The sequence below is a fragment of the Lissotriton helveticus genome, chromosome 5_1, assembly GCF_964261635.1.
Source record: "Lissotriton helveticus chromosome 5_1, aLisHel1.1, whole genome shotgun sequence".
Taxonomy (NCBI): domain Eukaryota; kingdom Metazoa; phylum Chordata; class Amphibia; order Caudata; family Salamandridae; genus Lissotriton; species Lissotriton helveticus.
In genome coordinates, this window is record NC_136065.1 from 295980354 (window position 1) to 296005567 (window position 25214).

The window sequence follows — 25214 nt, forward strand, 5'->3', positions numbered from 1 at the left end:
AATCTGCATAGCTGACACTGTTAGTCACCCGAGCGTCCTTCATTACCCCTGAGCATGGGTGTCTTGGTTGAGTTGTCTGCTCCTCTCTGGGGAAAGGAGGGTGGGGAGTCTCTCGCCAACAAGCTTACTGACAGGGCACATAATTATGCATCTAAGATATAAACAGAACTGTTTAATTATCCTTTGCCACATCAGTGACAGAGTAATTAACAAACATTGCGAGATCAATGAAAAGAAATGTGACCTTCAGTTGCTGTGATAGGGAAGCCCTTCTCTTCCAGCCCAAGGTTAGCACGGCCCCACACACGGGGAGCACATCCACCCCCAGCCCCACTCTGTGAGCACAGATGCCCCCAGCCTCATAGGGATGGCGGAGACACCCCCAGCCTCACTCTGTGAGCACAGATGCCCCCAGCCTCATAGGGATGGCGGAGACACCCCCAGCCCCACTCTGTGAGCACAGATGCCCCCAGCCTCATAGGGATGGCGGAGACACCCCCAGCCTCACTCTGTGAGCACAGATGCCCCCAGCCTCATAGGGATGGCGGAGACACCCCCAGCCCCAGAATGTGAGCACAAATGCCCCGGCCTCACAGGAAAAGCGGAGACACCCCAGTCCCACACTGTGATGTAATCACAGATGCCCCCAGCCTCACAGGAAATGCGGAGACACCCCCAGCCCCACTCTGTGAGCACAGATGCCCCCAGCCTCACAGGAAAAGCAGACTCACCCCCAGCCCCACTCTGTGAGCACAGATGCCCCCAGCCTCACAGGAAAAGCAGACTCACCCCCAGCCCCACACTGTGATGTAATCACAGATGCCCCCAGCCTCACAGGAAATGCGGAGACAGCCCCAGCCCCACATTGTGAGCACAGATGCCCCCAGCATCACAGGAAATACGGAGACACCCCCAGCCCCACACTGTGAGCACAGATGCCCCCAGCCTCACTGGAACGGTGGAGACACTCCCAACCCCACACTGTGAGCACAAATGCCCCCGGCCTCACAGGAAAAGAGGAGACACCCCCAGCTCCACTCTGAGGACAGATGCCCCCAGCCTCATAGGAAAAGCAGACTCACCCCCAGCCCCACTCTGCGAGCACAGATGCCCCCAGCCTCACAGGAAAAGCGGACACATCCCCCCAGCATCACCCTGTGAGCACAGAGGCCTCTAGCCTCACAGGAGAAGCGGAGACCCCCCCCCCCCCCCCCCCCCCAGCCTCACTCTGTGAGCACAGATGCTACAAGCCTCACAGGAAAAGCAGAGACATCCCCCCAGCATCACCCTGTGAGCACAGAGGCCTCTAGCCTCACAGGAGAAGCGGAGACACTCCCAGCACAACACAGTAATCTCAGACCCCATCAGCCCTAGGCGATGAGCGCTCCTAGCCGCCTCCAGGCTGGAGGGGCAGTGGATGAAAGGTCCGAGAGGCAGCAGTGTACCACGTACAAAGGAGCCAGGTGCCAGGTGCCCCATATAGCTCCTCATCATAGGGTTTTGGGGAGATGCACGTGGGGTTAGGCCTATTCGGCAAAACCCTGGAGAAGAACCCGGACTGTAACTTAGCAGGGTTGACTTTTGTAGCCAATAGATTTAATGTTGTAACTACTCGGAGGGAATCTACAGTTGTTAGTGTGAAAGCTCTGGAAGTTGCTTCGGTCTGTTAACAAAAGATGTTGAATGACTCCTTGTGCTTATAAATAATGTATTTTCCCAACTGAATTTAGGCTCAGTCTTAGAAGGCTGTGGGTCCTTTTCTTGTGTTTGACAGGAAGCTCCTTCCCAATCACTTGTGACTTAAACCCGTCCAAGTAAAAGGGACCCATGTGGCTGCTTAAGGCTATAGGCTGTAATGCACCAGAAGGAGAGCCACTTATATTCCTTGCACCGGATTTATGTCAAATCGTATGCATTTTAAACTTTGAGAGAAGTGGAGATGAGTGAGTTTTGCCCATTATTGTAAAGCGCTCTGATATCCTTCGGGATCATGTTCGCGCTATATAAAACTTTATAAATAAATTAAATAAATAAATAAATTAACGTAGATGAAAAGAACACCTTTCCCAGCTTCATTAAAAAAAGAGCAGCTCAACGCAAATAATTCTGGGACAAGATTGTTAGATACTGAATGTCTCAAAAAGTTGGACGTATGGTGGGTCAGGTTCACATTGTGCCATGTATTTGGCATTCGGTGGGATGCCCATATGATGTTCCAACAGATGACTACAGCATACTTCTGAAAAAACTGGCTCCATTTAAAGCCAGTAGATTTAGGGTGAATGCTAAATGTTCTTACCATGTAGTTTAGAAATGGTTTACTGCTCAGTAAATATATACTTGAAGCTCTCAACTCCGTAAAACCAGAGATAGTCACAACAAGGGCCACAGGCAACTCGTCCCAAAAGTCCATATGTTCCCAAAATAGAATTTCAGCAGACCTGTAGTGATCAGCCTGCCTAAAAGTTGAAACTCTTACTAATAGCAGAATTATACAGCATAGAGTCATCAACCTACAATAAGGCTGGGGGGGGGGGGGGGGTAGGAGGGAGTACTACAGGCTTTCCCAGAGGCCTCAGGTAGGCAAGACTGAACTCAAATCCTTTACATGAGTGTAACCTTCCCTCCATACACCACGTCAGCAGGAATAGAAATATCTCTATTTCTGGTTGCAATTGCTAGATGTACAATAGAAATACTTGAAACTAGGCATGCAACACTATTCATCTTGGCTGCTCAACGTCAACTCGAGCTTTACTCCAAGTAGTTATTTCTAGCTGCTTATTCACAGAATCATTTCGCTACCCTCCAAACTTAGCAACGCTTGAAAGGTGGTTGAACATAAAACAACAATGCCCCTAGTTTCATTTCGAAAAAGAAAACTGGGGATTTTAGATCAATGTAGCATTTGCCACTGATGAATAAATATAGCATTGTTGTGGTTGTAGAAGTTAAGGAGGGTAACATTGTAATCCATCTTGACAAACATCCATAAATGGGTACTCTGTAGATTTCTATAGAACGTAAATGGTACATACTTCTTTATTCATTGGACGCTTCAAAGATTTCTATGAGTCAGAGTCCATAGGCAGCATTTTGAAATCAAGTTACTTCTATTTCAATCCTACCTTTTTGCGCTGCCTGTAAATTCTAGCATGCTGTTTAATCAGGGGTCTCAAAGTGGCTCATATGGTACTTCAGACGCTGTTTTGTAAGATATAATGGACCGCTGTCCTTCAGGAGAGGGGTACAAACCCCAAAAGTCCTATTGACCAACGCTCACTTTTTGCACGTCTGAACTTCTACTTGTAAGTCGGTCCATGTCTTCCCCAGACATGGCCTGGAGTTGTAGGAAACACTTGGCACGCAGTTGACCAGACAACTTTTGAAGCACCCTTTGAGCCTCATCTAAGGTACCTACAGCTCACTATTCAATTGTCAATCGTATATTGATCTATAAATTATCCTTCCTAACTGGAGTTGGTGAGCATACAGGAGAATAATAATTTAGCAACCTTTACCATAGATATATTCTTTGTTCTCCACTTGCGCAATAAAATCTCGTTCTGAGCCGGAATGGCAGAAAAGACATCTAAAGTGAAGTTTGTGTCACAGTGCATTGTGAACTTCACGATGACATAGGGATGAGTCATTCTAATGGCACAGGAAGCCAACACCCAAATAGAAAAACTTCGATGTAAACAACTTGCAATTTTCCGAGCCTAGCAGTACTTAGCAGAATTATGCATCGCATGAAGCCTCAGTAGACCCATACTGCCAACTCATGGTTACAAGTAAGAAAGATTTTCCTTATCCAGCATTGGTATCTTTCAGCCATTCACATCCACGCCAAGGCAAGGACAGTAATCACTAAATATGCGTTTAGAAAATCTAATGCACAGCAACTTTCATAGCTTATATGCCATTATTGGGGCACTAATAGTGGGTATAACATTTTATAAATTAGCAGCAGACTGTACACTGCCATGTGTATTTAACGTTCAAGATCCTTTCCTTTTATTTAGCCGTATTCAAACAAGTATGTGAATGTGTAATATATAGGAATGTGGACAGGCAGTATTACAGGCAAATAATACATTCCTTTGCCAAACAGTTTACAGATGCACACCCAGGCAGAAGAATGGCAGCATGGCTGACATCTAAGTGGCAGTAGTGACTTTCTGGGCCTTAGCTGACATTCTTGGCCACATTGATCTCTGCTAGTATGTGGAGAGCGCGCGCTGGGCCGTGGCTGATATGTTCAAGGAATTGGTTGACAAGACATGTTAACAGACCTGATAAATTCATACAGATGATGTCCGCAAGAGGCACCTCAGTGTAAAAACCAGCAGAGCATTAACAATTTGATACACTGGTTTGCAGCAGGCCCCTTGAACATATCTTGAGGTGTCTGAAGCTCTGATTGTGGTGGAAAACACTTTGGGGTAGCGGACCTCCCTTTTCTACTTTGCTTACTGTAAACTTTAACTTGGATGTAGAAAATTGGGAGATGGTTCGGGGATTCTCTAGAAGGTAGATAGGTTGCCATAGTCCCTGACAAGTGTCTTTATGGCAGTGAGAAGGAATTAGCAGCCGCCCTGCATAGACCCTAAAGTTAATATTGTTAACCTCATAGTTCATCCTCTTTCAGTGTCCTCCATATATAGCCCACGTTTTGAGGTTAGTCCAAGCCATTTCTGGTTCTAGACGATTGGGACATGATAGATACTTCATTGCGCAAAGGCATACCTCACTTATTCACTTCCCCAGGCACCCTGTACTTGGCAAGCATGACAGAAGCCTGAGCCATCCTGTTGCCAGCTCCAATACAGGGATATGTTTGCGCTCCAGCCATAAATATCTACAATAGGCATCCACTAGAGCTGCACACCTTGAGGCACCAGGGGATCTACCAGCGCAGAGCAATTTGGGCCACTCTGGGAATAATCAGAACAGCTTGAGCCATTCAGAGATCTAGCAGAGTCAGTCAACCTTTCCCACACTGGAAAATGCCAGAGACAGACTTTGTGAACTACAACTCAACTAGAGCAGCCACACACTCCGAGCAATCTTGTGATCTTCTAGAGAAGGGCAGCTTGAACCCCCATGGATCTTCCAGGGCTGTATAACCTTACTACAAAGGGCTTTTTGTAGAAAATGGCCACGTTTTCCCTGCTGCTGGTGAATGGCATATGGCGGTTCCTAAATATCCAAAGGCACACTTATTTGTAATTATTTAGCAGATTTCTTCTGTTTTCACATATTAAGGCCGGGAGTCAAAGCCTTGTGCCGTTCACCATCAGCAAGAATAAGCTGATGAATTTCTCTGGTTTTCTTTGTAACTGTTGTGCTAGTGCGTAGGGATGAGCATGGCAAATACTTCATAATGTCAAGTACAGGAAAGAGGAGTATGAAAAAGAAGAAACATATATTGAGTGTGTTGACACATATAGAACTGTACCAGGTAAAGTTAGTCTGATCCACCCAAGGAACAGACTGAACCATTAAGGAATGTCACGGTAGAGCAACCTCAGCTAGCCACGGTCCTACCACAGATGGACAACCTGACCCTCAGAAGAATCTGATCTGTGATCTAAATAGATTGAGCTACCGAGGCAGCCACAAGAACAGGACAGCTTGGCCCACCCTGTGATCTAGTAGGAGAGGAAATCCTGAGCCAATCAGATAACTTAAGGCACCCAGAAATGTATGTAAAGAACATAACATGAGCCATCGAGCAAGACCTTTCACTGCGCTGGACAGTTGTAGCCACCTAAGATGTGCTGGATACAGACACTCAGGGCCCTCATTGATCATCTAGGCAAGGACAGCCTGGGCCAATTAAAAATCTACCAAAATCAAACAGCTTTGTCCATTCAGGAATCTACCTGTGAAGGGCAGTCTGAGCCACCAACTGTGGTACTACAGTATGCCAGCCAAAGCCCCACCGGGATGTTGTTGAGTGCAATATAGTTTAGGGGATCTACCCCAGAGATGTCTTGTACTCTCTGGGAAATCCTGGGATGCCAATTTTTAACCACACTGGGATATTGGAGCTACTGTGGTTACCAATTCTAAAGGTGAGCACCCATCAACTTTGAAACAGAATTAATCAGAGTGCAGAGGGACTTTCTTTGTATGTGATCTATGTAAGCTATGCACCTTGAGATACCAATGGTCATACAGTAGATCAAGACATCCATGGTCACCTGGAAATATACTGAAGTTGATGACGGGGTGAAGGGCCTTATGCTTTTGGAAAATACATAGTGTGGCAACTGACTTAGGAATGCCCTGGCGGGAAGGGGTTACTGGGTGAAGATTGTGTAAATCAAAGCCATTTACTACTGGTGTCCTGGGGCTGAACCCTACTATTGTGCTCAAAACTAAGCACCAAGTACACCCCTGTATCATTTGACACTCAGGCCATCAAAGCTGAGAATCCCAAGGCTTACACTGCAAGTTGATGTGGGATTAGAGTCAGAACTCCATTAACTAACACAAGTCAATAATGGAATATCTGGCTGCGCAGTACTTTACTAAATAACATACTATGAAAATCTGTGAATAAATGATCCAGAAGCAATACATCAAAAGGTGACAAGTAACACTACTCTTCAGTGATTAGTAGAGGTAGCCACAGTTGCTCCCATTGGGCAACTTTGTGTGAAACGTCCGTGCCACAGTCTCCCCTTTACGCTCGGGCTCCCTGCACTAGTTCGTGTGGGGCTTAGACTTCCTTGGAGGGTGACCTTCTTTTCAGGTGGCTCATTTCAGCTATTTACACTTTTGTGTTGATTTGGGCCTTTCTCCCCCATGTTCATGGTGCAGGCTGTGCCTTTTGTAGGTTGGGGACCAAACAGCTAGCGAGTTGTGGGCCACATGGCCCCTGTTGTTCAGTGAGCAGGAATCTCACTTCCGGCCTGGCGAACTGGTGTGCAGATGAGGTTCAGCACCCCTCCGTTATCTAGTGCTTGTCTTAGGTGAGCAAAGGAAGCATCAGCGACACTTGAGGAGGCAACAGTGGGGAAATAAACACTTGTGCCTTGGTGTGTCTTGCAGCGTGGGAGACTTCCTCAGGGCCTGCCACAAAACGACCCAACAGTGATGTACCACCCCCAGTGACAACTTGGCTCCCTCTGGCTCATTGGATTGTCCCTTATTTTGCCCCCAGACTGCTGTTCAATTTGTGCCAACACCTCACAGTGCAGATGTCGCTGGGGGTCTTAGACAGACTTGAGTTCCCAAGTAACCTCCCATCTACTGAGGTGCACCACCTGGTCATGCTCTGGTGAAACCCTTAGGAGCTCCCCGGCCTCACCCTGCCAGAGTGGTGTAGATCCTCCCCCATCCCTAGTATACAGAAGACATCTTTGGCTAGTCCCAAACTCAGTTCCTACCCGAGCCCCCTTCTGAGCATCGTCTCCCTCGTACAAGAAACCTTATATGTTGCCCCTGAGCAGCTGTTCGTCTCTCTCTCTCTCGAAGCAGAGTAGAGGTAGCTTTTCCTGAAATTCCAAAGTAAAGACCCAAGATTTCTGATTCCAGACCTGGCAAGGCGATTTAGGAGTGTACATCCCAACCCAGGACCCAGAGCGTTTATCATTTCATAGGTGTAGAGCCCCTGGAATCGCATAGAAATTTCCAGCAAGTGAGCCAAGATTTCTCTTTTTCCCTATCTTTCTATTTTTCTTCCTTATCCTTTCTCCTTTTTTGAACTAGAGTTGCAGACAGTAGATGTATATTTCAGCAGTCAGCTTTGAGACTTAATGGAATGGGCAGAACGACCCCAAACCAGCCTTGTGTGTCCTAGCCCTTTGTTGCAGGGTGTGAGCAGGAAGGTAGGATGGACCTGGGAATTCCCAGGCAGGAGAAACTAAAACAAGGGCACAAAAGCAATGGAGGCTGCCCTACGTAGCCACCTGTTACCCTGTGAGGGCTAGCCCTTAAATATGGATAAAGGGCCTGGAAAGAGCAGAGGGAAACTCTAGTTTCCTAGGAAACCTCTGTCTCTTCTCCTTAACATTCCTCAGTCTAACTCACTATAGGGGATCCTTGCAACGTTTAGGAGCGAGCTCTGAAATTCACATCTCTTTCTTCTCCTATCCATCCATCCATACATTCTATACACCACTTGAATGTCCCAAATACAAACTAGACACCACTGTGCCCAAGGGCAGCTGAGTAACATGCTTCATACATGTGTCCTCTACATATGCCAAACTAAACGCACTTTCATGTCCCGCGTGGCTGGACGAAGGACCCAGTTGCAGGAGACTGGCAGATCACTTTAAAATGTAGGAGCGCCCAGTAGGAACTTCGCCCTAGCATAGGGAGGTAGAAAACCTCCCTTGTCATTATGAATATTATCACTGTCAGGGGTACACGCTCTCCAAAGCCAAGCAGGAGACCTTTCTCTGCCTCAAAAAGTAGTAAATTGACTCTGTGAGGCGAGGTTGGCCTCAGTATGATCAGGTGGTAATGCCTCAGTTTCTTGGTCTCCCATCAATACTGTGTATTAGGCGCGACAGGCAGAGTCTCTAGATCTCCCCTCAGATGAGTGCAGGGTCTGGACTGACATGTATGTTACTGCCCCTGCAAGGTCTATTTTATTGTGAGTGAAGTCATCTCAAGGGTATGGGGGCCTAAAAAGACTTGGTGCTCCATATGTTCAATTTGGCTTTTTAAGCCTATTTGAGTGATATGCTGAATGGGTGTGCAGGATTCAGAGTGTGCAGTGTGATAGACAACATCTTTTCAATGCGAGACCCCAAACATGTTTCTGAATCCTCATTCCGCCTCCCCTTGGTCTCTACTTTCTAGAGAGTATATATGTCCTATGTTTCCTTGTTCTAAGTGAGTAAACCACTGCCCACGCGTCTTCCTTAACACAACAGGTTCTCCCGCTTCTAAGTTTACTTGGGCAAAGTTACAGAGCTCTAAAAGGCCGATTCACAAAGATTTGTCTGTGAGTGGGTGTTATTTACTGCTGAATTTCCAGGAATTAGTCGAGGCATCAGCAGCATTTGTTGGGGACCGTATTTTTTTAATCATCAGCATCTGACCCAGAATGAGAGGGAGGCATAAAAAGGAGGGATGATGAGGAGAAGAAAAATAGGGAACAGTGACAAACGGAGAAAGGATGTACGTCTAAATGAAATAGAGAAACAGGGAGTATAGGGTGGAAAGAAAGAGCCAAGAGGAGGAATCAATTTAGTCAACTTTGTTAGTCAGAAGTGCAAGCCGGATGCTCCTAGCAAAACCTTTTAGCCTCTGCACCTACAGTTTGACAAATTAAGCACTGAAGTCGTTACCACTCATAGAACAAATCTCCCAAAGCTATGTGTGTTGCACACATGTCAAAAAGGAGGAATGCTCCTCTGGGGACAATCTTAGCCTCCAAAGCCTATGTTTGTATCTATATCTGCCCCATCTCTCTTAATGAGATGCAAGATATTCACGGCAGACCTTTTGTGCAAGGCAGCAGGGAACTATCGATCTACTGCGCCCATAGTGGGGTTGGATTGGCCTGCACTAGAACCACCACCTAATCTGCTGTTATAGTATATGTTAAAAGAATTTATAGAGCACTTGTACAACCAAAAGTTTCATGGTGCTAAAAATATGAAAGTCATGAAAATCCAGGAGGGAAGCAAGAGGTCAAATTAGTCTGATGGTCCAATAACACAAGTTAAATCCTAGCAAGAGAAGGCTTGTTTATACCAGCCAGGTCTTCAAAGTGTTCCTGAAGGAGGAGAATCCTGTCTAGAAGATACAGTGGGAGCGGCTTCTACTCAGAGGAAGCCAGAGTAGAAAACCTGCACACTCCACATCAACGTTTTTAAAATCTCAGAACTCCAACAGATTCAGTGTGGGCGACCGTAGACTATGTGAATCGAGATATTATCTTGGACACAAATAAGAGGGCTATACCATAAATACCCCTGAATTGTTTTGAATTGCATTCGTTGTTTTGTGGTAGCCTGCGAAGCTTCTTCAAAAGAGGGGTGTTTTAAGGTCAGCCTGGCTGCTGCATTTCGTACCATCTGTAGTGTTGCTAAGTCCCCTTTGGGGAGCGCCAGAAAGATAGAGTTGGCATAGTCTAAGCACAAGCCAAAGGAGTTGGCATAGTCTAAGCACAAGCCAATTACTGCTGACATGATAGTTGTTAGTGATAAATGTCACCAGCATACATAGCCCCATTATGCCCGGCCACCTAATTAAATGATCATCCTAGGGATAACGGAGACCAACCTCTGGAACCAAATGAAGGTTAGAGTGACAGACGACTTAACCCCTGACCAGGCACATACATTGGCAGAGGGCTAGCTGTCCCCTAAGCCCGAGGAGTTGAGCACTGCATAGGGAAACCCAAGGCAGGTTAGTGATGGAGCTGTGACATACACAAGGTCACGTTTGTATGTTGCCTATGGGTATTGTGTGCTGTGCTATTGGTGTTAAATGGTTTACCTCCGTGGAACCTTATTAGCTCGAGTGCTTTCTCTGTGGACCGATAGTAATCCATTCCCTTGTTATGTCTGCCTTCTGATGACCAGCTGTGAAGGTTCTGCGCGCAACCATTGCAGGGATGGGAGATTGCAACATTCCCCCTTCACCTTCAGTAGCCTTTTCAAACACTTCTATCCTCCCTTTCACGCAGACCAGTATTCACTCTACTGGTGTCTCTGATGCCCATGCGCGCACCACTTGCATCACTGATGCTGCCACGCACAACACTGGGATGCCACATACGCCACCTGCTTTCTGATGCTATGGTACCGACCTCTTATGTACAATGCCCCTTTGCGAACCCCACGCATGTGCCATGCCTATCTGCAGCCCTCTTCTCTGTGATGCCAACAGTCACACCCTTGGTGCCTATGTTGCTCGCACCCACACCACTGTTCTCTGGCTATTTCTACACCGCACGTTTCTTTTGCTATTTGCTGCTGTTGACATGCAGACACCCGATGTGTTTGATGCCCCTGCTGGCTCTTGCTTATGTGCCCACTCCCTGCGGTTCTCTCTTGCACCTTTATCGCCCTCAAAAAGAGGCTTCTCATGCCGAATAAAATGGCTTTTTCTGTGCATAGGGCAGGCTGCACTCGCAGGAACGGTTATGAAAACTTGGTTTAATGTACTGAAAAGCCATCGGCAAGAACATTTAGGAAATTGATTTTCCTGGCATTGATGAACTCCTTTTATTTTACCCTGGTATTAATTACATTTTTTTTTTAAACAAATTAATTTGAGTCGTAAAACCTAACAAGTGCACTAGGCGCCCGTAGATCACAGTGAGGAAAGAGTAGGCGATTTATTTCTAAATCTGTACCCATTCTCTCACTGCAGCTTCATCGCTGAACGACTACGCAACCTCCACCATGCACGAGTTCCTGGGAATCTTTGGGTACAGCGACCAGAGCATCAAGGATGAGATCTGCAGGAAGGTGAGCTTCGACAAACTCAACACACCTACCTCAGAGAGCGGCACCGCCTCCCTCCCCGCAGAGGATGCCATCAGCAAGCGGGCAAGGTTCTCCAAGTATGAAGAGTATATCCGGAAACTGAAGGCGGGGGAACAGTTGGGCTGGCCCCCACAAGGAGCAAAGTGTGATGAGCTGAACTCCAAGTTAGCCCATGCTAGGGACGGCATCATCCATCAGCATGGCAGGGCGCCAGGGTCCGAGCCCAAGGCTACCATCTTGCCCCTACCCTCCTCGGGCACCGCTCAGATGCAGAGTCTGATGTCGCGGGCCTCCAAGTATGACTTCTTTATTCAGAAGCTGAAGACTGGTGAAACCCTCAGGCCACAGAATGGCAATACCTACAAAAAACCTTCCAAGTATGACCTGGAGAACGTCAAATACCTCCACCTATTCAAGCCGGGAGAGGGGGCGCAGGACATGGGCGGTGCCATTGCGTTCAAGACTGGCAAAGTGGGGCGACCTTCGAAATATGACGTCCGCAGCATCCCAAAAATTACCCCAGTGAAATCGGCTGCAGTGGTTCCTAATCTGACTCCTGCTCCTCTAGTCAGCAGTCCTAGCACACCTCTGGTTACCGCAGAGCAGACAGCCTCGCTGTCATTTAACACCCCAGAGTACCTGAAGTCTGCCTTCTCGAAGACCGACTCCATCACCACCGGAACCGTCTCTACAGTCAAGTAAGACATCCCTTGCTTCCTTCCTGTGCATTTTCCTTGGGATGTGGGAGGGGGGAGGGAGGGGGAGGTTGAGGGCATGCTCACTCAGCAACCACTCACCAATCTGAAACTCTTCTAATCACATCACCCCAGTTTGATGGTGGGGAGTGGGAGGGGACCACGAGGCACTTGCCACAGTGTATTACTCGGAAGGAAGGTTGGCTGGGAATATTACACTCAGTGTGGGCAGTCCAACTTCAAAAAAAATAAATGAAGCATCAGTTTTACCATATATTTAAAAATTAACAGCATTACCATTGGCATATTACCTATATTAGTGCAATCAGAGCCCGACTTCAATGTTTGTTTTCTGATACTATTTTCTAACTTGTATCACTATTTTATGTGAGCTACTTCCATTTTTAAGATCATAAAGTTCAGATTGTGTAGAATTCTGGTTGTGGCAGATTGCTGGAAACAATATTGAAGGGATTGTCGTTTCAAATCCTGGGGTATCCAATCTGAAGATTTCAAAAACTTGTAGTGCTTATTTTTCTTCAAAAAATGTGGCAGTTAAGGATCTGAATAAATGTTCTGTCACAAACTGGTAGCTACTAATCGTAGGAGTCATATTTAGTAATATTGCCAACAAAGGTAACCTTTGTGTAAATTGTGTGCGCAGGGGAGGTTCTAATAAAGAATTAAAGTTTATTGATGCTGTACTGCTCCCTAAACAGCAAAGCCAGTAGCAGAAGTGGGTAAGCAAGCTTAATATTTAATAAAGCGAATGCTGTTTAATTCTATCTGGGTGTTTGAAAGTCCTTCTGAAAAGGAGAGAGCATATAATACAAATAATTCTATGGGCTGAATATTATAAAATATGTTAATTGAGTTTGATTATATAAGAAGTCCAGTTTTAAGATCAACCACATCATCAATAAGTAGTTCATGTGGGCTAGAATGTGTACCTGCGTGAGACTGTACAATGATTAAAAAAATCCAGTGATATCCAGCGGATCCCTTAGTCATGGAATGTATTGTACCTAATGAAAGGCAAGCGATACCCACATACGTTTTCCTCACTTATCTGAAAATGTTGTACATATCTATATTTGGGAGTGGTATGTGGACTTCTATTCAAAAGAAGATAAATGAAAGGGGAACAATTGATCGAAACATGTTGGTAGGTGCTGTGTTTTGAAAGGGCATCAGAATTCAGTTAGTAAATTACAACAGGGCATTGTCCATATAAAGCGTGTTAAAGTGTATTATTAAAATTGTGGATCCTTTTCTCAATCCATTTATTGAGCTATTCAGCCTTTGAAATTAAATTTTATGTTTAGTTTGACTTTTTGTAGGGTTGAGACTATTGCGCTCATTTGTTGCTAATCTGATTGTTTTCAAGTATCTACGACAAACATCAGGAATTTGTCATTTTTATGCAGCATGACTTTACTCATACTCCATATATATTGAGGCAATTAGGCATGGAACAACAGCGAATGCACCTTGAGCATAGACATGGGAGCTTCCTACCCTTGATATTGTGAAAGTACCTATTGCACTTCAAACACTAATATTTCTAAGCTTGTAATCTCATTGATCAGAGCAGATTCTAAGTAGTGTTGTCAGCAATTACACCTCCCCTAAATATAATCACACTGACATCTGAACCCAGCTCTAAAGCCGGGACGAGAATGTCCCAGGTAGACGTCAAGTGTGCCGCGCCTCAGGCTCGTGCAGCAGGCTGTCAATCATTTAGCACCAATGGGTACTCGAAGAGAACCCACAGTGCATTAAAGCAGGAAGTGTAAGAGGTTTGTAAGACTCAAATCTCTTCTCACTGGTGTTATATTCAGAAGACGGAGTATGATGTAGAAATCTCACATGAATTTTACATCTACACATCGTGTCAGGGACGGTTACATCATCTCTGCTCTTTTCATACTGAGATGAGGAGCTGAAATACGATTTTACACCATTTTCTCACAAAGCACTGGATGTATGACATTACAACGCATGCTTTTACATCGCATGCTTTTACAACGCATTTTTTACAACGCATACCATTACAGGGCATAATACTTTTAGGCGCTGGATAGTGAATTGTTTAATTTACTATTCCAACTCCAGTCCCCGTGGATAGTAGGGAAGGTGTTGGATAGTACATTAAACCTATTCCCTATTCTAGAGCGTCCCCCAGCGCAATGCGTTGTAATGGTTTGCGTTGTAAAAGTTGCATTTTAAAGGCACTGCGTGGTAAAAGTTGCGTTGTAAAGGTTGTTCACCCAAAGCACTATATTCTATTCTGGTATTTTATCGTAGACGTATTTATATAATGAACACTTTGCCGTTAGTGTGGGTTTATAGAACTAACATGGCTGGGTATCTTATTATGCCATCTAAATACTTTACACGTATAAATCTATTCATGCATGTGCCAGGCCGGTCTTCTGCCCTGGCCCCATCCTTCCCATTCAACACAGCCAGGACTATCTGTAGGCGTGCATAATGGATGGGTGCGTTATGCGCTCACCCCGTGCATGTCTCGTCTTCACTGGGCGCCAGTTCGCTGATGCTTTCAGTTTTGAATGATTTGAGGTCAGACAAACATGTTAATTAATGTAAGTTCTCTAACCACAGCCACACGCCCAGGGTGCGTCCTCGGATTACATCTCCTTAAAGTGGCTAACATCTGTTTATGTTTCTAAGTTTGTTAAAAAAAAATCGATATTTTGTTCTTTTTTTTTATCTCTAACCATTTGTGTGAGAGGTGTCCCTTTGGATGCACTAAAAACTGAAGTCTTCCATTTATTCACAGAACAGGTACAGCACGTGCAGCAGCAGGGCAAGCTTCCCTCGCACACATGACATGTACAGCACGAGCAGCAGCAGTGCAAGCTTCACCAGAAGTGCAAGCATCCCTCACACAAAACAGGTACAGCATAACCAGTGTCATATTTAACTTCTCTTTCACACATACATGAAAATCAGGAGCAACAACAGTACAAACTTTCCATTTTTACTTGAGCATGGCAACAAGGGCAGCAGGAGAGCAAGCTTCTCGCTCACACGTAAAGCCCAAACACCAGCACTGGAAGCTTTGCCCACACCGAGGAACATAGAAAAACTTTACAAGTGTCTTCCACATATGAAACAATCACTGCACAATCAGCAACAGTGTATACTTCATCCAGACATCGAGGAGATGGGGTATGACTCAGAAGTGGAAGGATCTTTCACATACAACTGATACAGCACCGGGACCAGTTCTGCACTGTATCTAGCAGCAGCAGTATACACATCCCCTACAGAAACATTACAGCATGATCTGTGTCAGAGTCTCTGCTACACAGAATAGGTGTATTCTGTGCAGCACACATACATACTTTGTTCATAATCAAAGAACTACTGGCTCCTCTCCAGCAGCAGCAGGGGTAAACCCTTCCCCATACTTGCCAGGCACAACATGGGGAGCAAGCTTCCCGAACACGTAGCGCTTATACATCTAGAGCAGCAGTCGAAAACAGTTTCCAAGCTCACAGAAAGTAAGCAATCACAGCAGAAGGCTGGCTTTTAAGCATGTACTTTGCCCTTTCTTTCACACCCAACTTAAAACATAGGTCAACAATTAAATCAAAAAGGAAGGGCTTGCAGGGTAATGAAAAAATTATGACTCATACAGACACAGCAGATGTGAGGCTATAGAGATAGGTCAGTAACTTCATACATGTCACCAGTCTAATAACAAGGATTAGTGCTGAGAAGACCAAAGGTTGACATGTTTCGATCAATTCAAATGATATGTGACCTTCAGGAGAACCGTCTGTAAACCTTGGCTCTCAAATATAAAATCGGGTTGTCATGGGCTTCCACAGTTGGGCTTTGTTACATTTTATTTTAATCTCCACTGCTTTGTCAACAGGTTGGGAGTTGTCCTACATAAGAGCTATTGCGAATAAAGTTTTGTACACCACATGACAAGGACAGAACCAGGCCCAGTGGTGTGATCTGGTGGTAGAGGCATGTACTGAAGGTCACTTTCAGTAATTTATGTCAACAGTTTCATCCTGATTTGTGTCCTACTCTGTTACCCTTTATTTAGTTATTCATAGTGTTTACAGTTTTGTTGACGATTAAACTACTGAGGTATTTTCCAAGGGTTAGATCTGGAAGGCTTGAGCCAGTGGAAACATAGCAATGCATACCAGTATGATTTCCCCCGATTCTAATATGCAGATTCTTAGAAATTTGCATCGCTTCAAGTATAACTAACTCCCTATATTCCCCCTAGACTGAACTGATGTTACAAGTCCTAACTTCTTAGCACAAATTCTTCAAGATTCTACCCTAAGCACCGATATCCCAAAAGCATCTGACATGCACAGTAATTATACCACAAAATGTCATCCCTAAGACAGCAATGATTCCTCCAAGGACCTCCTCTAACAATAATATCTCAGGTGTGATACTATAAAGTTCCATCCTGAAGAGGACAACCAACCCACACCCCAGACAATAACATGATAACACTCTCTCAGTCACACAGCAAATATGCCTAAAATGTCATTATTTAATCATGAATATGTCAAACATCCTGCTCCTCGCAATACAGTTCATTCCCCCATTCATTTATTGGCAACACAAGATATTCTTATATACCACTTTCAAACTGTAGGAGCCGAGAAACAGAAATACCTACTATTATGCCTTCTTTACAAGAGGCCTGTTATTCCAATGGGCCAGCTCACAGTAATAACCGGTCCCTTCAGAATGATCAGGTTAGCTGGAACACCACTAGTGAGTGGTATTCCAAACATGGGATCATTCTGCTGAAAGTTGGCAAAGGGACCTAGTGGAATACTGATGAGAAATATGCAGAAATTGGCACAGTTAGTCGGATTCTTGCATGTTATTCCTCCACAACTTGGAATTCTTGTTATTTCCCCACTACCGGAAAAATCAGGTCCCCCAGTATCGTTTATTTTGGAGCAGGGAACTAATGTGGATTACTACTATCCACTTGTAATGAGAGCCGTAGTCACTAGAGTGTGAAATTAAGAATAGTGGCAGGACAAAGTAAGGCCCTCTAGGGGAAGCAGGCTTAGACAAATTAGGAAATAAAAGAAAGATGGGTCAAACACACGGAAAAGCACGAATCAGTAGTTCCATTGGTGGAGGTTACATGAAGAGGTTATACTCCCAAAAAGCAAACTCCAAAGACAACCTATCTCAAAAGGAGGAAGCAACTGACCTCAAAAGGAGGTGTCAAAAGCACCACTTCCTAGTTGAACTGTGAGAGAAGGAGGCACTACCTGCCGGTGGGGTGGCAAGAAGCTTTCCTCAGAACAAGTAACAGAAAGTTAGATTCCCTCTAAAGAGGCGAGTCATAAAATTAAGCATAAACGGTGGTAGAAGTGAGGCTGCACAGCGAAGAGGCAAGACTTAGAAAAAGTGCATCCTGATAGTTCAGTGTGAAATTGCCAACTGGATGGGCGTTTGATAAACCACCTCTTGAAGACATGGAAAAGAGCAAGATTACCTCTGAAGAGGAGTGAAGAAACTACTGCCCAAAGAGGAGAGGGAGAGCCTACTGCAATTAGGTGAGAGGAAGTGAACGTAAGGCTTGCTCCAGAGGAGGAATAGAGAGAGAGAGAGAGAGATAAACAGATTGACTAAAAGCGAAACCAACTCATACAGAGGGGAGTAAGAAACTTCTCCAAAGGAGGCGAGAGGAATTGGGGCTAGCTTGAAGAGGGCGATGAGAAAAACAACCTCCCGAGAAGTTCAAGTCACACTCCTTCCTGTAGTGGTTTGAGAATGTGTCTCTTCAGGAGGTGACAGAATTGCGGGTGCCCCCTGAAAAGATTAGCTGAATGCATTCTGAAAGGACAGGAGAGAGAAACGGTCTTCTGTAGAGGTGATTGAGAACGACTGCTTCCTGAATATGTGCAAGAGACACTGAGAACACCTACTGAATAAGTGAGAGAAATGAACTACATCCGTAAGAGCTGAAACTAAATGGAAACTACTACCTGAAAAGATCGAAGAGGGCAACTTCCTGTGTTGGTGAAAGAGACAGGCGCTTTCTAAACAGGTGAGACAAAGTACTCCCTGTAGAGCTTAGAGAGAAACTGCTTTCTGAAGAGGTGAGAAACAGAATGCCCCTTCTGAAGAGATACAAGAAACACATGATACAAGAAAGAGCTGTTCCCTGCTACAGCATTTTGAATAAACAAATACTTATTGAACAGGTTTGCGGGAGTACCTAATTTCAGAGGATTCTTTACAGAACAAGGATAACTTTTTAAAAGATTATAGAAACCACCACCTGGAAAAATATCTCACGGTACCACCTGATAAGATGGTAGAGAGTAAGGCTTCCCCTTGAAAAAGAGAGAAAGACACTACTTACTGTCTGAAAAGATGAAAGGGAGGTAAGTGATGAGAGGTTACCTATTTCCCAATGAGGTAACAGAGCAGGACTACCTCCTGTAGAAGAGAGAGGGAAATTACCTCACCTCAAAAGTAGTGAGATACAAGAAGGCTTCTTTCAGAAGCACTTAAACAGGTGAGACAGAGTGGTACACTCCCCTGGAAGAGGTGAGCTAAAACCTACTTCTAGAAAGTGTTAACAGATACACAGAGATAATCGAACGCCTGAAAAGTTGGAAAAAGAGGGCCACCGCCTGAACATTTGAGGGGAAAAAACATTTACGGAAGTTCTGGGAAAGCTACACTGCCTAAGGAGGAGAAAAGACAGGATAGCCGCCCCTTAAATCCCATGCAGACACGTTCTGAGACTCTCCAAAGTTTTGCCTCCTTCCAGAATGCCCTGTCCTAATTTAGTCTCCATTTTAATAAGTGTTGTTTTTTTTTTTATAGGTCATCACTGCGCATAGTTGTGCCATGCTGTGACTTCATTCGGCTCCTATTGGGATGAACAAGTTGCAACCCTTTTATGCAATAAATTCTATTATTTCCAAAAAGCCACAGTGCATACATGGTATCTCCAGCCCCTGCTGCAAATACTGTATGACTGAGCCCATATCTTTGAATCCATGCCACTGGACCCCTTGTTGCCTTAACCAATATTAGTCCAATTGTCCATGAGAGACTAATGAACTTCCCTGTACACCAAGGGCTTCAAAGGCAGATTGGCAGTGGGTACTGGGCATGCTCTTTTTAAAGGTTTATAATTTAACCTTGACAAACGGGGGCGGGCGGGTGTTCGGGTGGCGGAATGGTGGCTTATGGTGTAATCTAACCAGCCCCTCCGTGTGTTTTTCAATAGGAACGGACTGCCCACAGACAAACCAGCGGTCATCGAGGATGTTAATATTTACCAGAAATATATTGCCAGGTAGGCCGTCTGTTCTCTTCTTTCCTTATTAATAGCAGGGGTGTTGGTAGTACTATATCTGTTTGGCTAAACTATAGGATATATGATTTCCCAGATTTATCCGCTTCCTCTGATATTCACTTGGGTGAAGGGCGATTCTGGTAAAAAGAAATCTGTACCCATATAGCAACAGCTCCTCAGCGTCTAACTGGCCTATGAAGCACCTAACCTGGGGCAAATCTAGACCACCTATCTGCGCGGAAGGTGCAAGGAGGAGTTGCCAGACCATTGGCCAGTCTTCTAGTCTGAAAACCAAGAGCAGGTTGTCTGACCCCTCTTCCTGAGCCACTATGGTCTACACAGTGATAGGACGTGTAGGAGGAGCTCCTCTATATATATGTGAGATTATCTCATGGCACATTTAAAAACGTGTACACCCTTGGGTGGATAAACCAGTATGCTGAGACCTCAGCATGGCACTTAATGATAAAGAAGCATGCTACATATTGATAACATGGCGTTCCACGTATTAACGATCCTGGGTAACAGTGCATGTGATTACTGGGAATTCTACATATTGATAAACTTGCTATCTGTATTGTGACACTCTTTGTGCCTATTCTTATGACCACGTATTGATGTCTTTGCTTACTGATATTTATTTTAAAACGTATTACACGTAAACTTTAAAGAAAGAGATGACAGCTGAGATGTTGTAAAGTGCACTCAAGACAAAGCAAAACAATGGGCTAAATAGACCAAATTCAAGAGGCAGAACTTGGTGTGGGCAATGTTGCTAAGAGGCCAAATGGGCCTAAAACGGTAATAAATGATCTGTGGAAAGTATCTGTGACCAGGCGTTTTTTATATGTTGTATTCTTACTTCTCTAAATTGATCTAACGAATAATGGTCTACGTTGTTTCAGCATTATTGGCACTCTAAGGTGGGACAAAGTAATTTAGCTACAGAAGTTTTCTACATTCTTTAAACCTAGGCAGTAGTAGCAGTTTTAAAGGTGATGATGCATGTTCCACCCATTGTCCAGAATTTGAATTGTAAATGTCAGCCTTCATTGCTAAGACTAGACTCCATAGTTTCCTTGAGTGGTTAATTGTGGACATGCAGTTATGGCCTAACTAATGGCAGGTGATATGAAGCTTGGTATTAGAAAAAGAATCAATATTTCATTACACTCAATAAAAGTTAGGGTCCACTTAGCATTCCATTTTACAAACTGTCTATTATACCCTGAAGCTGCTACAACCCTTAAAATGGTGATCTTTGGATGAAGAAAGAGACTACACTGTAAATGAAGACATAATAGATTTTAAAATTCAGCAGACCATACACACAATGCAACATTGTGGAATGGCTGTTGTTGGAGATTGGTGGAGGTACACAGCTGGCTAAAGAACGTACGACTTTGGATGGCCCCTTTAAGTTTCAAAGGTCATGCTCGAAACAGTTTTCCATCACATGTTGTAACATAACACAGATGTCATCTTAGGACTTTAAATCAAGTTGGCCAGAGTTAACCATATCAAATCAAGGCTAACCTTTGAAAAAGCATTAACAAGACCCAGACCTGAAAAACAGGCCTAGAGCGGATTCTATTTCTAGAAAAAGTGTATTATTCTCTCCAAGGTATCTCAACGAGATTAGGAAACTCATATGACTCACTTCCGGCCTTATTGTAACAGAGGATGGACCTCAATATCTCAATACACACACTAAGAATATGAATAATATCTACAGAATCATTTTGAACAGGCATAGACCAAGCAGTCTTCTAGACAGACTGCAAGCAAATGAACGAATGAATGACTGGTTCAATTCCCTGATCTAGAAAACAAATTCTTATCTGGTTTAAATAATTCCCTTTCATACATGGACTACATATACTCCTCTAAACCAGAAAGCTTCATTGCTATGTGATGTTACGATGGAGTAAGAAGGTGAGGCCCCCCCACCCCTACTTTCTCGTAGAAACACGGGCTCTTTTATAAAGGAAAAAGTATGTTTTACCAATGCTAAACAAAGTGCTAATATCAAGCAGCTACATCTTCATCAGCCAGGCCGAGACCATTAATATCGATGGAGGAAAGCGTGGACAGTCCAGCATCCGAGCATCCAGAATACTTTACAGGACATGTAGAACCAGATCTGGTATTGGCCACAGCAGTAAGAAATCTGGTAATTCACGATCGACATCAAGACCTCCCTGGTGAGCAAGGAGCTTGGCGAAGTTTAGGCGAAGGTGGTATTTGAAGTTACTTGGTACACACCTAATGAAAGCGGTTTCATTGTGAAGCTATGGCTAGCAGCACTGTGATGACATGGACGAGTTCCTGAAACTTCTTTCAGAAAAAAAGCTAACCTAATTGTACCAGAAAGTAAAGCGACTGTTAATACACGCATTAAGGCCTCGTTGGACACAGCTGACGCAGCAAGCCAGCAGCTAATTACAGGCCTTGTGTTACGAAGACACTCGTGGGTTCTGTAGGCCATTAATCTGCTGTGCGACGGCGAACAGTTATTTGGCCAGGGAGTGGATGAAGCACTTGATAGAATTAAAAGGGCCAGGGACGGCGAAGTCAGTGGCCCTGTGGCAAGAAAAGCAGTTTTCGTTGAGGGCGTACTCCCTCAAATAGGCTGTCGCCACAAACCTCACTTCTCATGGGTTTCGGCCACCATAGGATTCAAGCAGCCTTCAGAATGTCAGTGGACACGTTCCTCAAACAACTCCTGTTCTGGAGCAGTTTGCCTGTGTGGAAACAGCCAGCCAGCCTGAGGACATAAACTTACACCCCTCATCCCTACCCATAAAACACAGTACTCTTGTCTGGAGGCCTAAGTCTGCAGCAGATGTGACACTCCATAAACTTCAAAAACTGACTGTAGAAGACCAGTGATCAAGTTTTCTGCATATCATTTATTTCAAAGCGGGGGAATCACAGTCCATGAAGATCAGTGACAAACAAGGGCGATTTATAGGTTTTATTTGGAATAATTTCTGTTGCTGCTCCAAATATCAAGAAGGTGTCACAAACTGTAATCGGACAAAGAGACCTATCTGTGTACTTTCTTAACGCTGAAGAAAAGGAGGGCAGACTGTGGCCAGTTTCACACCACAGAACCGATACTGACACTGCTCCAAAAAATGCCCTAGCACCACATGGTACCACTGTGCGTGTAAAGGTGGGACAGACAGGTTTCCAAGCAGCCACAGACCCAAGAGATGCTTTTCAGATCCCAATGCATCAGAAATACAAAAGCTATCCATGTGTTCTGGTAGGTGGCTATCATTTCTGATTTGTCACACCTTCATTATTATAAAGCCGGCATCAATGATTCAAGCCAATTGCTCCGAGTATGAGGCTTTTCTTTTCACTATAGGCCTCTTTTAAGGGTATGTTAATCTACCGCCCTCCTGGGTCGCGATCTAAGTTTCTTGCCAACATAGGCAATATGATCGAAATTTCTGCAGGATCCCCACATTTTACCTTATTAGGAGATTTTAATTTTCACTTGGAATCCCTCAACGACCCGGACACAGCACAGTTAACGACAGACCTGGCCGCTGTCGGCCTGCTGCAATTGGTAAAAGAACCCACTCACCAAGCAGGCCACACTCTAGATGGTCTGTTTACCAACAACCCGCATATAGCTATTACCCAGGTCATCCCCTTGATCTGGACGGATCACGCAGCAATCTGCTTCTCTATCGAAATTAACCCCCAATTAACCCCAGCAAACCTAATTCCACCTCTCCGTCTCTATTCTCTATTCTCCTACAGAGACTGGAAACATATAAACCTTGATCGCTTAGCGGAGATAATGCAAGATAGCCATATCCCGGACGAACAGGACCCCACCGTAGCGTCCTCTAATTACCTGACCAACCTAAACACAGCCTGTAGTAAACTAGCCCCGATCAAAACCTCTCACCGCAGTAGGAAACTTCCTTCAGCACAGTGGTTTACGGAGCCCGTACGAATTCAGAGACAGTACTGTAGGAACCTGGAAAGGCAGTGGCGCCGCCATTACAACCCTGCTGACAAAATGACCTATAAAAATGCCCTTTCCACTTAAAAAAACTCATAATATCAGAAAAAATTCATTATTACACCTCCCAAATTAACCAGGCGAAAAACTCGGTAGGTGAATTATTTCAGGTGGTTACCCACCTATCCAACCCCCCTGCCCCACGCCTAGAAGGATCACAGTCTCTTTCTGATGCTCTGGCCAATTGTTTTGAGGATAAGGTTAGTTCCATCTTTTTGACCTTTTGCCATTCCCCCACTTCTCCAATCCCCATAGTACTTCCCACCAACAACCCCCGAGTTTTTCATGCTTCGAAACGACCACGCAGCAGCAGATTCAACATCTGGTAGCTTGTACTAAATCAGGATCCCCCCTCGATCCATGCCCTCCTGCTGTCCTGAATCGCATCCCGGAAGCAATATCTCCTGCCCTATCAACAATCTGCAACGCTATGTTTTTAACAGGCACTTACCCATCTGTCTGGAAGAAGGCTATTATTAAACCACTTTTAAAAAAGCCAACACTGGACCCTCTCCTCCCTGCCAGCTACAGGCCTATTGCATGTCTCCCCATTCCAGCCAAGATTTTCGAAAAAATAATGAACACTCAACTCTCGAAATTCATTAACGATAACAATCTACTCGACGTCACCCAGTTTGGTTTCAGACAAGGTCATGGAACGGAGACAGCACTACTCAAAGCAGCAGATGAAATAAGAGCTACGATGGACAAGGGAGGATCGGCAGTTCTTATACTTTTGGATCTCTCTGCTGCCTTTGACACGGTCGATCATGTCACTTTGATCGACCGTGTCTCAGCTTTAGGAATAAGAGGCAAAGCCAAAGATCTCCTTGCCTCATTCCTGGCCAACCGTCCCCAGACAGTTAAGATGGGTAACTACACCTCCCAGACCTTCTCTCTCCCTTGCGGAGTACCACAGGGCTCCTCGCTAAGTCCGACGCTTTTTAACATCTATGTATCGGACTTAGCGAGAGTAATAAAATCTTACGGAATCGCCCTCACAACGTATGCAGATGACACCCAATTAGTGTTATCGGTACACAACGATGGTACTTTAGTCGCAGCCAACTTCCAAGAGGGAATGAAGGCAATAAGTTCCTGGATGTCATCAAACAGTCTCAAACTAAACTCCGATAAGACCGAGGTGATGACATTCGGGAACTTGCAGCCCATCTGGTCCCCTCAGTGGTGGCCATCTCAGTTGGGGGTTCCCCCCCTTCCAGTAGTCAAGGCACGCAATCTGGGAGTCATCTTTGACAACAAGATGACTTTTCTTTCCCACGCCAACGCTGTGGTATCTTCCTCCTTCTATATCCTAAAAAGGATTAAAAAACTACTTCCTTACTTACCGCCGTCTGCGGGCAAAACCCTAATTAGCACCTTGGTGTTTTCTAGAACAGACTACTGTAACGCCCTCTTTCTGAATGCCCAAGAAAGGTCCTCAATAAATTACAGACAGTACAAAACGCTGCAGCCAGAATCCTTTTAGCCATTCCCAAATTTGCTCCCACTTCCCCTTACATCAGAGAACTGCATTGGCTCCCCATACGGAGTCGGATCAAATTCAAGGCTCTATGTATAGCCTATAAAGCTATCAACAATCCTGGCCCACAGTTCTTAAAAAAAGCCCTCCGTCCCCTGGAATATTCTAGGACCTTACGATC

The 25214-nt window shown here is 44.8% G+C and overlaps 1 protein-coding gene across 9 annotated transcripts in view; it reads left to right on the forward strand.

The window, feature by feature from the left end:
* Positions 1 to 25214, forward strand: part of CASZ1 (castor zinc finger 1) — a 212123-nt gene that overhangs the window by 107909 nt on the left and 79000 nt on the right. For 4 of the 9 annotated variants that reach the window (XM_078642245.1, XM_078642250.1, XM_078642246.1 and 1 more), the window contains exons 3-5: positions 11350 to 12163; positions 14964 to 15080; positions 19437 to 19505. In XM_078642245.1, the coding sequence (XP_078498371.1) occupies positions 11350 to 12163; positions 14964 to 15080; positions 19437 to 19505 (1000 nt within the window). The remainder of the gene's footprint in view (positions 1 to 11349; positions 12164 to 14963; positions 15081 to 19436; positions 19506 to 25214) is intronic. The other 5 variants (XM_078642247.1, XM_078642253.1, XM_078642248.1 and 2 more) reach the window with 3 other exon arrangements.